The 17,046-nt window shown below is 34.8% G+C and overlaps 3 protein-coding genes across 5 annotated transcripts; 2 read left to right on the top strand and 1 right to left on the bottom strand.

The window, feature by feature from the left end:
• Positions 1-19: 19 nt before the first annotated feature.
• LOC110820402 (Cyclophilin-like peptidyl-prolyl cis-trans isomerase family protein) lies at positions 20-1,634 on the bottom strand. Its single transcript, XM_022049852.2, has 2 exons — positions 757-1,634; positions 20-322 (listed from the first exon to the last, which is right to left on the bottom strand). The coding sequence occupies exons 1-2, from the start codon at positions 1,632-1,634 to the stop codon at positions 220-222; spliced, it is 981 nt and encodes a 326-aa protein (XP_021905544.1). The 3' UTR covers positions 20-219.
• Positions 1,635-2,688: 1,054 nt separating this feature from the next.
• LOC110820318 (Nucleic acid-binding, OB-fold-like protein) lies at positions 2,689-6,368 on the top strand. 2 transcript variants are annotated; one of them, XM_022049768.2, is made up of 4 exons: positions 2,689-3,093; positions 3,389-3,615; positions 5,487-5,587; positions 5,831-6,368. In XM_022049768.2, the coding sequence occupies exons 1-4, from the start codon at positions 2,827-2,829 to the stop codon at positions 5,914-5,916; spliced, it is 681 nt and encodes a 226-aa protein (XP_021905460.2). In that variant the 5' UTR covers positions 2,689-2,826; the 3' UTR covers positions 5,917-6,368. The 2 variants fall into 2 exon arrangements, with proteins under 2 accessions (XP_021905460.2, XP_021905461.1); XM_022049769.2 differs by lacking the exons at positions 5,487-5,587; positions 5,831-6,368 and adding an exon at positions 5,053-5,480.
• A 783-nt stretch (positions 6,369-7,151) lies between these two features.
• LOC110820457 (protein decapping 5-like) lies at positions 7,152-16,746 on the top strand. Of its 2 annotated transcripts, XM_022049927.2 has the most exons (13): positions 7,152-7,235; positions 7,325-7,468; positions 8,237-8,337; positions 9,086-9,157; positions 9,254-10,174; positions 13,206-13,271; positions 14,043-14,108; positions 14,205-14,285; positions 14,410-14,475; positions 14,557-14,622; positions 15,174-15,371; positions 15,836-15,949; positions 16,367-16,746. In XM_022049927.2, the coding sequence occupies exons 2-13, from the start codon at positions 7,348-7,350 to the stop codon at positions 16,526-16,528; spliced, it is 2,034 nt and encodes a 677-aa protein (XP_021905619.1). In that variant the 5' UTR covers positions 7,152-7,235; positions 7,325-7,347; the 3' UTR covers positions 16,529-16,746. The 2 variants fall into 2 exon arrangements, with proteins under 2 accessions (XP_021905619.1, XP_021905618.1); XM_022049926.2 differs by having other exon boundaries at positions 7,162-7,468.
• Positions 16,747-17,046: the final 300 nt, after the last annotated feature.

Here is a 17,046-nt window from a genome sequence, read left to right as displayed (position 1 = left end):
GATGGTAGGAGCCCACTCATTTACTGAGAAGGTAAAGGTAAGCTGAAATCTGATTCAAAGCCTGCCTGGTGCTTAAAGTTGGAAACTTCCCCATATTTCTTGGGGGCTATACACATTGTAATGAATTTTCTAGGAAAAAGCAGTGGGAGTTCTATTTTCCCTGATGAAATCTTTCTGCCTTTGTTCAAAAATCAAAGGAGCTGCAAATACAGGATGGTGTTAATCCACGATGCCGCAATTTGTGACAACTACCTTTGAATAAGGTCGGTTGAACCCTCTCTCAGCAACAACTGCTCTTTTATCTCCTATTAGCTTGGCCACCCTGCTCATCAAACAATAACGTTTTTATATATCTGGTTAGCACTAGAAAGCCACCAATACCAGCAAAATAGATGGGGTATTGTATTTTCACCATTAATCCTGTAAGTTTATGTTTCTAACTACTCTTTGTTTCATTACATTATTGTTTGCTGTTTTTTCTATACTGTAAAATAGAACATTTCTACAAATGGTGGCTGTCATTTGAGATTTGTGTTTGGCAGAGACATTTCTTGGATTTGTGCTTAAACGCTCTTAGTGGATGTTCAAGGATTTATTTTGTGGTAGAGAAAATGCTTGGAGGTATGAGAACTCTGGGGCAAAACCATCTAAGTGCTTGTTCTTTCTTGGCTTAAGTACATTATTTTAGGCTGACATTTTAATATACAGACTGCAGAATAATATAACTCAAAAGGCGGCAGGAATTATCATACTCACCGGAAATAAGGAGAACTAGTGTTTTCTTGCACGGTTTTCACCTGTCCTAATCTCACTGCAACCTCCATTCCTTCCAAGACTCTTCCAATCACCAAAGCCGAAGCATCCAGCTCTGGCGAGTCCTTGGTGGTAATCACAAACTCTGTCCCATTTGGACCTATCCCGACCTCTTCTTGGTCAATCTCTAGCTTCCCTTCACGTGCAACCAGCTTCAACTTCGGAGGAGGTCTTGAAGGATCCCTCACGATCATGCTTAAGCTCCCAGCCAGGTTCTTGGTTCCTGGACACTTATTCGTTTTTTCCCATTCATCCACCAAGCCTTTAACCACCAAGTTATTGTCTGTTCTCCTGGCAAGCTCAGCATCCACACCATATGATCTCACCCCTCCATGTTGCACATAGTTTGGCATAATCTTGACAAACTCTTTCCTTCTGTAGCTAATACCGGCAGCTCCACTAACAAGATTACTAAACCTAGCAGCTCCTGCTGGTGTTTCATTTTCGTAGAGCCCGATGATTATACGACCAGCAGGTTCTCCGTCAATCGATATGTCAAGGAATGCTTTCTTGGTAGGTACCTTGTCAGTGCACATAGGAACAGAAGTACTCCTTGTCTCTTCCTTGCTTTTATCTGCGGGTAAATTTTCTTCTGCCTTTGCATTGAATTTGTTCAATGGCTCAAGGGCTTGAGCAGCAACCAGTAGAAGCAATGAAGATTTACTTGAAATTGTGAGCTCTCGACGTGATAACTTACGTTGCGTCCGGAGAGATTGAGATGTGGTTGTGTTTTCAAGCTGTGGAGGCAGCAGTGGTGGCAGCGGGCATGTCGGGTGGTGAAGTTGTGGGGAAGATTGAAGGATTTTGGGGTTTGGTAACATCACTACGGAAGAGTTTTCTTCTTGGTTGTGCTTGTGCGATTCATTACTCTTATTTGTTCGGGGTAGAAAGTCTTTTGTGTCTCAACTTTTCTGCTGGGATTTTGTGGATAAGGTAAGCACAAAAATAATACGGTAGCCATTGCCTGCGATTATCCAGGTGCAGATTCTTGGGCCATCTTCTGATTTCTTATATAAAAAAAAAAGCCCTAATACTGAAATTAAAATTTTTTCTTTTTTAATGGCAAGATTAATATTGGACCAATTTTGTGTTCATATAAAATTCTGTATACAAATATAACAATCCATTTGATAGAAATTAGAATGTGTTGGTTTGATTCCTTGAACAATTTTATGAGTTCATTTTGATAATTTTTGTAAGAGAATTTGTATATTTTTTAGTTAAATAAATCTGACTTTTTAAGAAGATTTTACACGAATTATTAATTTGTTTCAAAGAGAGCTGAAGACACCTTTCAGACTCCCTTTAGAATTTTATTTTTCAAGTATCAGAGATTAAGTAAAAGTTAATAAGTTTAGGCAATTAAAATATAGATTTGTTGAATTTTTGGTTATTAAAATAATGAATATATCTCATGGTCAACAGAATTAATTCTTAATAAAAAATTAAATATTGGAAATTTGAAACTTGTCCAAATGATTGTGTGGATGTCTGTAAAATTCAATCAGTAACGAAATAAAATTTCAAAAATCATTCTGAACTTTGTATAATGTGTAGAAAATGTACAGAAAAAAATACACACATATATGTATTCTCTCATAAAGTATTAAAGCACTAATGTAATATTTAAAATTTTTATATTTAATTTAAAAATTATGAATTTAAATTTTATTAATAATAAAAAAATTAATTTATTAATGTATTTACGGTCGTTTAAGTTAATTTATTTTTTTATAGATATTAATACCATCGTTGAAAAGTTTATTTTTTTAAAAATTAATTATTAGAATCTAAATATATTTATCAATAAAATAAAAATAAAAAGGAATAAAATAAATTTATATATATATATTTTAAATTGGAATAGAGTGTTAACACATTTCTCATTGGAAGTAAGAAGAAAGAAAATAGACACAACGCAGAAATGCCGGGCCTCACTAGGGTTTAAGGCTAAGCCCCCCTGGAGATCACTGTAAATCCTTTCGCATTTTCAATTTCTCATTTTTCACAATAATGGCGACTTCAATATCTATGCTCTCAAGAAGACTCTATCGTTCACTTCTCTCAAACCCTAGAGTTTCTCAGATGTCAATGCCTTTCTGCACTAGCAGCATCTCCTCCCAAGAAGGCTGTGACTCGGAGGCATCCAGCCTCGACTCTGACAGAGATACTGTTCCTGACTCGCAATCGCCATCATCATCACCATCTCAAAGCTCCGGTGAGCAAAGAGCGGTTTATGATGCACCTCTTGAGAGCGGCCTCGATATGGGCATTTACAAGGTACATGAACTGACATTTTAACTGTATTCTCATCTCCTTTCTAATTTTTTCGTCAGTTTAAGGTTTTTTGGCTGTCGCCCATATGAGTTTCCGGTCAACATTAGATTGTATCCATGCGGCATGGGTCGTAGATTTCTATATTATTCTTTAATGAAGTTCTGGAGTCATTTCAAACAAGGAATCGGAGATGCTATGAGGATTCTGTTTGTTTTAAGAGACCATGTAGATTGAAGTCTATGCTTATACCTTATTGATGTAACAATAGCTTTTTTGGTTGGTGAATGTTGTGTTACAGGCTATAGTGATGGGGGAGGTAGGGCAGAGTCCTGTCCAGAAGAAGCTGAAGAGTGGGAGGACGGTGACACTTTTCTCTGTGGGAACAGGAGGAATCCGGAACAACCGAAGGCCATTGGATAATGAAGATCCTAGGGAGTATGCAAACCGATGTGCAGTTCAGTGGCATCGGGTTTCCATTTATGTGGAATTGCTAGGGAATCTTGTCATAAAGCAAGCTCAACCTGGGTGAGTCTCTACTAAAGCTTCTTTTTGGGATATATATGTATATATTTGTATGGTGATGTGTCTTATACTTATAAATTTATTGTGACTGCTGAAAAATCTTTCTTAGGTGTACGTTGCATACTGGGTAATGATCATGATGCTCTATCATTTATGAGAAGGTGTTTTTAACGTGAGTTTAGCGTGTGTGTACTTATATACACATATACCAAACAAAGTGTGTGGCTGAGTTTATTAGTGAAACTACTTTAAAATCTTGAAATAAATGGTGCTTTAGCTAGTTTTAATTGTTAGGTTTTTTCCAAAACAGCTTGTATTTGAGGTGAACACACGTAAGCTATCTGACTTCAGACCAAACTTTGAGAAACAGAGCCATCTGAAAATAAATAGGTAGGCCTGTAGACTTTCCAGGTAATTGTTGTTACTTGGACTCGTTAATAGTGTGGTCTCTGGGTATCTGTGCAAGCCTTAAATTTTATTAAATTTCCTTTTGTTGAGTATGCATAGTCATGTAGGCATTTTACTGTAGCACCCTTCTCTCCTAAGACGTGCATTAGTCAAGAGTTCAGGGAATATAGATGTGCACAACATCTTGTAATGGATGTAGGAAATAAACATGAGATTGTAGCGATTGAAAACAATAAGAAAGAAAAGGATTCGATAGTGCAATTTTATACACTATAAAATGTAGGCAATTTTTTAACCTTTGTAGTTTTAGTCTTGAAAACATTAAGAAGGAATATATTTGGGTGGCAACCCATTGGAGCCTTGTTAATAAATCGATTTTTTTCTCTAAAAATGCATTAAGAAAGAAAATATTTTCAAGAATATAAGGTGTTATGTATCATAAAAATATAGGAATCCTTCTAGTGTTTGTATTCCAAGGCTTGTAATTGCCAGGTTACATGAACTTGTCACTTCTACTGGCTATGTCTGTTTATCTTTGGGAAATATAGGTTTCTATGTTGAGTTACAGTGGATAGTTTCCTTTAAATTTTTAAGGTAGTTTGATTGGTAATTACGTATGGGTGCTGGGCTGTTTTTTGATTTTTTATGCTAATGATCATTTAGTGTCCTGAGAACACATTGGCTTCATCTACAAGTTGGTAATTTTGAGATGCAATTTAGAGGCTTGGGAAATTAGGACTACCCAGATAGGGTTTCCAATTTATGATGAAGTTAGATGAGGCCATTAATGACAGGTTATGGTATGTTCTCTGCTCTTGGATAGATTAGAGCTGGGGGGCTCTCATTGGTAGTTTAAGAGTTTAAAAAGGACAAAATGATGCTACTTTGATTTTAATGTGCCTGGTCATCCAGGTTGGTTTTGCATCTGTTCCAGTGTTAACTGTTAAAGCTAATTCATTGCTTTTGTCTTAGATTCTTTGGGATTTTAGAACTCTTTTCTTGCTTCAACTGAAAAAAGAAAAAATGTATTAGTGTTGGGAAGGAGACCCGATCCCCAAAGGTACTACTGGATTGGAATATGCACCAACAATGAGCTTGTGCCACAATCAAAACTTTCTGTTGTTCATGCTATAGCTCAAACTGAACAAAAATTTTGAGATAAGTGTTCTTTGCTCAAACATGATCAGTATGAGTGATAATGATTTTGAGTCATCTGGAGTTCCCCAAATGTGCCTAAATGATGAAGAATTTTTAAATTTTGCTCATATATCAAAGTTTGATTGTTCTATTAGATGACGTGGATTTGCTTGAACAAGAAAAAAAAATGTTAACTTTTTGAATGTTTTCCTTTCAAAAGAAAAAAAACATTATTATTGGGCTGATTTTGCTGTTGCTGTTGCACCTGCCCCTCTGCTTTTGGCGATTAGATTATGAGAAGAACTCTTGATAAAATTGGTTTAATGCAGGTCAATTGTTTATTTGGAGGGGAACTTGGAAACAAAAATTTTCTCTGATCCTATAACTGGTCTAGTTCGACGAATAAGAGAAATAGCTATTCGTCGAGATGGTATGTGCATAACTCCCTCCAACTCTCAGATTCTTTATCTTCTTCGAAACTAGAAAGATTTTACTTTCTCAATATATCATAGATTGAAGGCACATTTTTTTGACAGATGATCCACAATTTATTTTTCTTTTTTGCAATATCCTCTCTCCTCATTGTGTTTTGTGGTTCATGACAACAACCTAGAGTTGACAAAAGGGTTATCAGGTTTTGTGCTGATAGAATTACAACGTGAAATTTTTGTAGGCCGCATTGTGTTTCTGGGATCAGAAAAAGTCCGTGATGCTGAGCAACGGACATCTGGCGATATAAGAGGTGTTGGCTATTACTAAAAGGATACGTGGAACCTGGTGATTCATTAACATAATGCACAGATATATAAGCTTTGCCTTTGGTAATTAAGTTTAGCGCACAAAAACTTGAAGCCCGGAAAAATTTGAGATCGAAATTTGAATTCTATGATAGAAGTAGCCTTTTCTTGTCTACTTTGGTATATTGTCTCAGTATAAAGAGGAGCAAAGAAGCCAGCAGATTGATTGATCTTGACAAGATCACTTGAATTTTGATGATTGATGTTAATGTTAGGGTTTCGATTCGAAGTGCACAAAGAAGCCAGCAGATTTATTGTTCTTGAGAATATCACTTGAATTTGAGTTAGATGATTGATGTTAATGTTAGGGTTTCGATTCGAAGAGCAGCAAAGACGCGGCAACATATCAATTGTTCTTGCCAATGTTATCTGATGATTGATTTCAAATTTTCAGGATGCCATCAGCTTGAAGAAGTATATTGTGTTGGATAGTTTTGATTATATGTTGAACATGAACTTGGTCGTTTTTCCCATTAAAAAAAATACTATATAATCTTTTCCAGAAACTTGATATATTTGTATATTTTAAGAATCAGTAATTGTATTTTTCATATATGTAAATTATTATTTTTTATATAATATCTATACATATTTAAAATTGAAGTATAAATACACAAAGATTTTGAGTATTAAAAAAATTAAAATTAAAAAGTAAATTATAAATGATAATTTAAAAATAATACTTTATTATTATAATATTTTAAAAAATATTATTATTAGAAATGATTTTTGAAACGCATAAATTACATAATGAGAATTAATATATCACCAAAATATAAAAAAAAAATAATAATCTGTTATATATATATATATATCTATTTAAATATTTTCAAATTTGTATTTAAATCAAAGTACTTGTTAATTAAAAATTTTACTAAAATCAAAATTTAGTCAATTATTTAACTAAATCATATCAAAATAAAATTATTTATTAAATTATGTGTCATGCATAACACACAAGGTTTATAAGTATAATTTTAATGAAATAATTAATTGAAACGTACTGAATTATTACAAATAAATTTGCTAATTATAATAAAACTCACAGAAATTTTATAATATATATATATATTTTTTTTCCTCTTTCAGTGACACTCTGCCAAACACGTGTGCAATTTAAAAGCGTGCCCGTGAGGCACGAGACTCGACAAGAAAATAAATAAATAATAAAAAATAATAAATGGAGTTTTCAATTTTTATCAATCCATTTTCTCACTTCTCATAGGAAAAAAAAAAAAAGAAAGGAAAATTTGTCCCGACGACAAAGAAAAACACATTCAGGTCTGTCTCTCTCGCTGATCTCTCCATTTTTCTCAAGAGAGATTGAAAGAGAGAAAGATACATATATAATTTCGGTATATCTGCAACAGATTTCCAAAAATCTACTGCGGAAATGGGGTCGGCCGATTCATATATCGGCAGTTTTATTAGCATAATTTCCAAGTCCGAAATCCGATACGAGGGCGTCCTCTTCCACATTGACCCTCACGAGTCCTCCATTGGCCTCAAAAATGGTGTAGTTTTCCCCTTCCTTCATCTGACTTTCTCTGTTTCCTCCTGTTTGGTTTCGTGTTTCTGTTGCTGCAAGTTGGTTTCATAATGGTGATGATTCTTTTGGCAGCGTTTCTGTTATGTTCTTACAGTGTTGTTAGGCCTTTTGCGATGGTTTGATTTAAGTTCTTAAATCAGGGATGACAGATGATAAAGTGCATGAAATTTTTCCCTGATAGAGAAAACAAGGTGTCTATATAGGTTATGTATAATGTTGGGAAAGATGGCCAATTTCCTGTGTAAATTTTGAAATTGTATTATATGTGTGTCTCTACGTGGTTTCCTTACATTCTAGAAAAAATTTACCATGTTATTGTATCTTCTGAGCTGCACTCTGGTCAATTATTTGAAGTTGCTCTAGTAATTTTGTCCTTTAGGATTTTGAATATTGATGCGTGAGGTTCTGTTTTCCCCTTTCCTTCATATTACCACTGTGCTTGAGGAGGTGAAATCAGATGATAAATGAAAATTCGGTGATATTGAGACTGTTAGCTAAACTATGATCAATTACTGCAATAAGGTGAAATAGTTTGTAAAAGGGAAATTTTATATCATTCGATTGGGTACATATTTGTATCTACAAGCATGTATATGTCAAACTGTTCTTCCATACCATCTTCATCTGGCATGCTTATTTGTGGCAGTTTACAGATAGTGTTATGTTGCATGATATCCTACTCTTTTTGTACATATAGATATTAGTCATGATGTGTTGATTACTTATTTTGCAGTAAGATCTTTTGGAACTGAAGGTCGGAAAAAGGACGGCCCACAAATCCCTCCAAGTGAAAAAATTTACGAGTACATCTACTTTCGTGGAAGTGACATCAAAGTATGTATAGATATAAAAGATGCATTTATCAAAAGAAGTTACCTAGGTTTTTTGGGTTTTTCTTATTTCTGTATCACTTTGGAGCACGTAAATGAAAATCTCGACATTGCAGGCCATTTAGAACAAATTTAGAATAAATCCATTGTCCTTCTCCCACTCTTTGCTAGTGCTTGTTTGAGATGTATTCAAAATCTCATGAAATGTGTCTTTTTGCTTTGATACTGCTGGCTTTCCTCTGCTCCAATACAAATCATACTCCTTCCTCCTTGTCTTTGTAAACTTGGATTTTCTTGTTTTTCGACTTGCAAGATATCTCCTGGATGTAGTATATGTAAGTTAATCTTGGGCCTGACTACATGAAAATTAGATTGATGCTGAGATTGATCCATGTGGAGTTAAAGGCATCTTAGGTTTGCCAGCCTTGTACAGTGAAGTAAAAGTTATAATTGCTGTTACTCTTTTTCTAAAGGCTACATGAAGATTCAAGGATTTTGTTTGATTTTGAACAAACTCTAAAGTATCCTTTTGCCATTGTTATGACAAAATCTATGAAGTTTTGGATCTGGTTTACTATTTTAAACATAAAAGTTGTCAGCTGTTAAGTTGTAGAATCAACTTTCCACGAGAAAATTAAAATGCAGTAATTAGTCTTGCAGATCTTTTAAAGATGATTCTATTTATCAATATTTTTTTATCTCATTCTAAAGTTATTACTAAATAGAAGTAACCTTTGTGTATGTTATCTCAGGATTTGCAGGTCTTATCTTCACCACCTGTTTGTAGTACGCCAGCCATACCCGATGATCCTGCTATTATTCAAGTATATATGCTAGAAAATGAAAGCTTACATTTCTTTTATTTTATACCAGTCTAAATTTTATTTATTTGTTTTTGGTTGCTATAACATTTTATGCAGTTCAATTACCTGCAGCCACCTCCTACAGCTACAAACTTGCTGCCCACTGGTTCTTGGTCTGTGACAAATTTTATTTCCAATTCACAGATAGGAAATCCAAACTCAAGATTTCAGGGAACTCAGCTGCAGTATCAACCTGTAGGTAACATAGGATCTAAAGGTTTATCACATCCAAATGCCAATAATACTGAGCACGTTGTGCCAACTTATTGGCAACAACTAAAAGAGCCTTCGACAGATCTGTCTCATATGCAAGAACAGTCTTCTCTTCGACCACCACTGGGCCTTGTAGTGTCTCCTTCTGGGCAGCAACAGATGCCATATCCTGAGAGACATGCATCTGTAACGAGCAGTGCATCAAGCTTCCCTGAAAGCCCTAGTCCCTTTATGCCACCCTTCAATGCTTGTGGCTCTGTCAACTTAGCATCAACTCTATTGTCATCTTCAGCTTTGTCACAGAACCCTCCTATTGGTGGTTCTAGTTTGGTTTCTAATGAACAACAACATCAGACAACAAACAATGTACTTACTGTTCTCACCACTGGAAAACTAAGTTCTACCATGCCATTAGCATCTCCATTGACATCTGCTTCAGATGCAAATATTACTATACCTCCAACTATTGAGAAAATTAAATCAGTTAATGGCTCTACGTCAGTTTCTCAGAGCACACCTACTTCTTTGCCTTTGATTATTGGAATGACTAGCTCAAATCAGATTGAGGCGTCAATGCCTTCCTTAGTGACCCCATCGCAGTTATTGCAGTCTGAGCCGGCTAACCTTTCTTCCTCTCAGTCCTTGCAAACAGCTCAAAAAGACATAGAGGTGGTTCACACATCAAGATCGGAATCTCTTCCAGTGGATGCAAAAGATGATGATAAGCCAGCTGTTTTACCACTACCAGTAGCATCCACTAAAAAGGTACAACGTTAGTTTCTAATTATACTGTACAAAATCATTATTACTTTATGCAGATAGTAATAATTGGAACTTGATATAGTTTTTCCAAGCATGAGATGTTAGTTGATGTTGGAATATTTTAACCCTCCTGGTCCAGGGTCATGCTTAATATTCCCAAGTATTAACCTCTCCTAGGAAAAGGTTTATGCAAGTGGTTGCTAACCTTTTCTTTCCACATGCTAGCCTATTGCTAATAAGCATGTGTCATGCTTATAAACTTTCTAAATCATAACTGATGTTTTGTCCTGATTCTGTGTGAGTGCAACAGTGTCATTTATTACTTCTATTTGTTGACTCGATATAGTTTATCTTGGTTTTTTGTCTCTTGACAATTCATGTTCTTTGATTTGATGCATAAATAGGAAGGATCAAGGCTTTGCGAGCTTGGAATTGTGCTCTGATTTGTGATACTTATAACATGGTATTAATTTATGAAGGAATAAAAAGGGATTCCTGATATTAAAAGGACTTTTCAAGAAGTCTATTCTCTTTTTGCTAAAATTAGAGGTCATTGGTTCCTGAAATTCTATTGTTGTTTAATGGTCATCCTCTTTCTTCAAAAGAGGATTTATAGTACTTGCTTGACAAGTTGACTAGCTCGTATCCCTTTCTTCTGTTATATGCGTGACACAGTGTCTTCGGGCTTTCTCTGTGGTATGCATATTTTTGTTCTTGTAAAAGGGCATTCCAAAGGCAATGGGATGTTTGTCACGGTACATTCCCTTCTGGTCTGCTGGTGCTTCATTTATGAAAATATTGGGAAATTTCCGTGGAAAATAAATATTTGTGAGGTTTGTTGCACAAAGTGATCATCACATCACAATAGATGGAGGTGACAATCTGATTCACCCAGAACCCAACTGGGACTGTGACCTCCAATGTGTTACAATAGTATGATATGAATATGACTTGCTGAATCCAAACAACTTCAGTTTGGAAGGGCTGGAAACTTTAAGCTCATGAACCTGGGTTGACTTGAACTCGGATTGAAATGCTGTTAGATGATTAATACCTGAAACAACCAAAACTAAGAAAGATCTCTCTAGGTGATTTGATGACTGCACTCTGTTGTAACAAGACATGAAACAATCCAATCAGAAATTATTTTTGCAGTCCTATGAATAGTTATTGCAGTGGTACCATATCATCTTTGAAAGTTTTTTAGATAATCTAGAACCACACATGGGTGGAATATTACCTTTTTCTTCTGTTTTTATATGATGTATATTTCACTCTAATGAGCCAGCAAAATTTTTCTGGTGCGGCTCCATCATAGATTCTTGGTCTTGATGAGAACGAATGCCCTGAAAGCCAACTCCTCTTTTACTTGGAAATGGTAATCTGAAACATTTTATTTGAATATGCTGGGCTTGATGGATGTTTTGAAACTCCAACTAATCCTCTTATTAATGTTGAAGAGTGGACAAGTTTCCATCAATTAATCACATAGGCAATAAATCAGTCATTACTAAATACACAAGGACAATTAAAAAGCTCACCTTTGAGCAACTTTGTGCAAGTACGGAGATACCTCAATCAGGGAAATACAGGAAAGAAAGCTCTCCCTTCTCGGCACCATGTTTTAACTTTTAAAACCTCTTAATGACAGCAAGATATTGAACTGGTAAATATATACATATAAATGTATATATATATATATATATATATACATTAGACAGAAGAAATCAAGTAGGTATAGGACTATTCCCATACAAGCATAGTTGGAAAGTGAATGCCCCTCCAAGGATAGTTTTCTTCACTTGGGAAGCTGTTGCGGGTGCATATTAACTATTGATACGCTAATGAAAAGGGGGAGACTTTGGTTAATTGGTGTTGTCTGCGCAAGAGATTGGAGGAGATTTGCGGCCATATTCTGCTTTGATGCCCCATTTCATACAGCCTATGGTCTACCGCTTTTGGGATCCTGGGTTATAGTTGGGTTTTGGTTGGCTCTGTTAAGGAAGAGGTGTAAGCTTGGAAGGATATTACCAGTAGGAAGAAATAGTTGGGGCTTATTCTGTTGGCGATTTTTTGGGTTGTATGGAAGGAAAGGAATGAGAAGATCTTTGAGGGGGTGGAGGAGGGGCTTGATAAAATTAGAGAAAGATGGTTTTAAAACCTTGGTGTTTTGATTTTAAATCAAATGCTGTATTATAGGAAGAATCTTGAGGAACTAATTGATATGCTAATTAAATTGTAAATATTTTTGTACATGGATTGCATCCCCTTGGTGCTTATATATAATACTTATACATTTTATTTAAAAAAAAAAGTAAGTATAGGATCAAGTATAGATAGATATGAAGATACACCGATTCTGTTAATTTCAACCTCAATATCATTAACATGGAAGGTAATTAGGAGAATGGTCAATGTCTTTATTTAAGCAGTCAGTATATTTTCCCTGGATGGGATATTATTCAAAAAAATTGACTATTAATTCGACCTTGCACAAGAAGTTCTTTTTCCTTTTATAATTTCTTGCCAAGTTATTCGTTTGTTTGAACAAGCATATGGAGGTGATAAATAATAGAACTTATCTGTGCAGAACTACCCATATTATAAGTTCATTCCTTGTAGTGTCATTACGAAAAGTGGATGGCCACTTGTCCTCTGCATTCGGCATGTGGTGCCCTGCTTGGTTATGCTGCACTTGATTTGTGTAATCTCTCACATGGCAAATAAAAAATAGCACTATGTCTTCTGATTAATTATCTCATAGCTACTGATCTTGATTCCAAAGCTCTTCTTCTACTTATCATTGTTGGTATTTCAAATTCAATAGTTTGTCTAAGAGAGAACACTCATCCAAAAGTCATACAGTAGTTTGTATGCGGCGTCTTCTGGGCATTTACTTCTATGGGTGTAGCATCTGTAAACAACTACAAACTACAGGAATTGCATTGTTTTTTTTATTTATTATCTTAGCACATAGGTATTATGGGAATGTGATTCTAACTTATGTTTTATGTTCTCTACGTGTTTTCCTTAGTCAAGCCGAGCTCTAGTAAGCACACACCTCCGTAAAGCGGGACAGGAACAAGTGAAGATAAATGGGGTAACCTGGCTTTCTTTTTCTCTTCTCATGTCTTATAGGGTCTCAAAAATTATTGACATTGAAGATGTTAAAACTTTTTAATTCTTCATTGTTTGTTTGTTGATTGGTTGCTTTATAATTTTGTTGTAAGTTTGTTCAAATTTTGTGTTACATTCTTGTTTTCCTTTCTTGTATACATTGCCTGCAAAATGCTTCTTCTTTCTATGTTCTTGTGGTGAGAATCTTAATCAGTTTATCTCCCTTCCTGTAAATTGATTTCCTATTTATATTTTGTTCTGGATTTTCGTATTTTTATGACATTGAAGAAGCATTATTTTGTTCTTTTCTTTTCCATGTTTTTGCTGGTAGGGAAGTTCCACTAAGTAGACTTGTTTCCATGCAAACATTGACATGATATACATATACCCCTCTAAAAAAATATGATGTACTTATACTGTAAGTTGTTGAATGGATTAGCGGAAACGTGATTAAGATTTTCCCTTTTTTTTGTTTGTTTGATCTTATTTGAACCTTTTTTTTTTCATATAGCTAATTTATTTAGTTTTTCTTTTGACAAAAATACTTAGTTTTATTTTTCTTAAACCATGTTTTTAGATATCTATATTTATATATTGAATATATTTGACAAGATCATGCTTTATCAGTTCAGATATTCCAAGTATAAACCAATTTCCTCATGACACTTCTGTATTCTGCCTCTCGGAATTGGAATATTGTATTATTTCATTTAGTTGAGATTTTGATGGTATCCTTTGAGCTTTATCCTTCCAGTTGAATGATGCTACATCACGTGCTCATCATAGTGGCAAGAGCCACGTGAACAGATCAATGAATAAGGTAATCTATCTGTATTTCAATTTAGGTATTTGCTTCAGTGCTAACATAAATTTGGTGTAAGCCTTTTTTTCTACTTTGTTTACCCTCTCCCTTCAGTTAAATGCAGCTGCTTCACATGATCACCATGGTAATCATGCACGTGGTGATAGAATACATATGCGTGGAAGAGTAAATATGGTAATTGTTTAAGTTCTTTGGGGCTTAAAGAACTTCTTGTATTCACTTTACATCCGCTAATGCATATGTATGGATTGCGTGTTCTCCTGTGTGCGTTTTGTGTTAATCTTCACGTTCTTTCCAGCAACATGGAGCCCGTCTGCATACTCAGCCTGGCAATAAAGGCCATGTGCGAGGAGCAAAAAGATTGGTAAGTTTAGAGACAAAAAAGAAACAATATTTGATAGAAACCAAAAGCATTTTATTGTTTATGATTTTCTATTTTTACCAGATTAGTGGAGCTGCACCGTACCAGCATTACAGAAATCAGGGCCATGGACGAGGAAGAGCAGATATGGTAACAAAATGCTCTCTCTCTCTCTTTCTCCAAGGAATTTATAGTTCTCTCAATGGTTGGACTTGTTGCTGATATGCCAAAGAGTCCCTTGGCTGCTGGCCCTCGCCTCACCAAGAAAAATAGTAATAGTTCTTTTTACTCGGAGGAAATAATACACTTAGATATCAAATTAGAAAGCTTGCTTCTTCAGTGGAAGTTTTCCTTTAAGGTTTAGATAATCATCATTCTTCAGCACCACGCATTGGCCTAGATTCAAAACTCTGTTTAACCATGGACGGGGATTTAGGGATTGGTGAGAGCCCACCGGCCGATATGGATAATATTGGATAAGAGAGAGATGCGAAAATGGCCAAAGGAAGATAATATCCATGCAGGGATATCACTTTCAATCTTCCTATTATTTTTCTTGTGTGATGATTATTGAGATAGATAATTGAGTGTTAATGCATTCACCCCTCGATATTGCAGTTTTGTAACTAATGATATTTCCTTTTTTTTCTTTGGAATAAGTAGTACTGATATTTCTCTGTCACTTTTTGTTTGCTTTTCAGATTTCATCATCACCGGCAAAATTTACTGAGGATTTTGATTTTGTGGCAATGAATGAAAAATTCAATAAGGATGAAGTATGGGGTGAGCTTGGTAAAAGTATGAAAACTCATCTGAAAGACCAACAAAGTCCAAGTGACAGTGAAGGAGGAGGTATACAACATGAAGATGCAGCTGAACAGCTAAAAGTTGAGACAAAGGTAAGGATTCTGATGATTATAATGAAACAGATTGTTAGTTTTTTTATTCCCAATAAAATTAGGTACTGATCCTTGATATTTAGGTTTGAATACAATTGGTTCTATTATTTTTTCAATATAAGTGTCATTTATTCATTTCTATACGAACAAAAATTCCCATTTTGTGGTTTTTTTAAGTAAAATTGTTTATTATGTTGCTGTCTTTTATTATTCTACCCGTCACAAATATTAAACTATTGGTTAACTGCTCTTAAGAAATTACACAGAAATGAAATCAATAAATCTGTTTATTACGCAGGGATTTATTTATTGTTCATTTTGTTAGAAAAAACAAAATAGTTCAGATGTCATAATGCTCAAATCTCAAGTATTTCTTGGTAATTTGATTTAAGCTTTTTTTTTAAAAAAAAATTACCTGCAATTTCCTTTTCTTATAGGAGGCTACTGTTTCCCATTTTGTGCAGGCTGTTTATGTTAAAGATGACTTCTTTGATTCACTTTCTTGTAATTCTTCTCTGAATTGCGAGTCAAAGAAAGGGAGATTAAGGTTCTCTGAACAAAGGAAACTGGATACAGAGGTAACGTACCTTTTATTTTTCTCCTCTGGCCCCTACCTTTCTTTGGTAAAAATACATTTTCACCCTTTTTTTTTTGCTCTGTTAGCAAAGTACGGTTTCCGCTCTCTAAGTTTGACCTTATTCAGTTCCTATCCTGTCAAATTTTTTGTGAGAGTTCAGTTTTTGGGCATTTTTTTTTTTTTTTTTTTGCATATAAACATTGACATTTACAGGGCACATGTATGAGCTTCTAAATACGCTAAATAAATTGAAATTAAGAAAATTTTAAGGTGATAGAGTAAAAGAGTATAAGATTCTACATATACTAACAAAAAAAAAATAGATGAGTCCACAAAACCCACATAATATAAATTATCACTGTACATATTTTTAGGTTAATTATGGCTTGTTGATGGTTTTCTTGTTATGGGATTGTAGACATTTGGTGATTTTCAAATGAAGAGGTCCCGTCGAGGTATCTGGGGACGGGGCCGTGGCTGGTCGCAGGTCTCCAAACTCGGAAGCGCAAATGGTCAAATGGGACGGGGATGGGGACGGGGACGGGGACGGGTGGACGCAGTTTGGAGTCGAGTCACCTAGTCCTTTTGATGGGAGACTGGGAGTCCTGTTATCTAATTAGCTGTATTCTATTATTATTATTATTATTATTAGAAATTAGACAGCATGTAACAAATTGAGCTCTCAACTCCCCAGTGATTAAAAGCCTAGTGCTAGTGCGTACTACTCAAGGACTGAACCAACCCTTTATGTTAAATTGCTCTTTTATAAAAATATTCGACGACATTTAAACTCCTGCATATAGTTTTTTTTTTTATGAATATGCAATAAATCTGTTTTTTGGGAATCTGTCTTCGTGTTCTGATCGGCTTGTGTTGGATATGGTTCTTGTTTTTGTTTCGTAAATGTATCTTTTAGGCAAATTAAAGTTTCTTGCATCAGAAATTATTTAATTGCTTATTAAAAAAAACACTTTTTAGATAGTGACAAGATAGATCTTAAGTTCTACTTGTGTGATTTTGTGTTTTCCTCTTCTTTGAGAATTGGGTAATTTGGTAATACAAATATTAGCTTCTTTAAAATTGGAAGAAAAAAAACAA

The sequence above is a fragment of the Carica papaya genome, chromosome 9 (assembly GCF_054855325.1).
Source record: "Carica papaya isolate Zhongbai chromosome 9, ASM5485532v1, whole genome shotgun sequence".
NCBI lineage: Eukaryota > Viridiplantae > Streptophyta > Magnoliopsida > Brassicales > Caricaceae > Carica > Carica papaya.
Note: the sequence above shows the minus strand (reverse complement) of the source record. Positions and strands in the feature narration are given on the sequence as shown.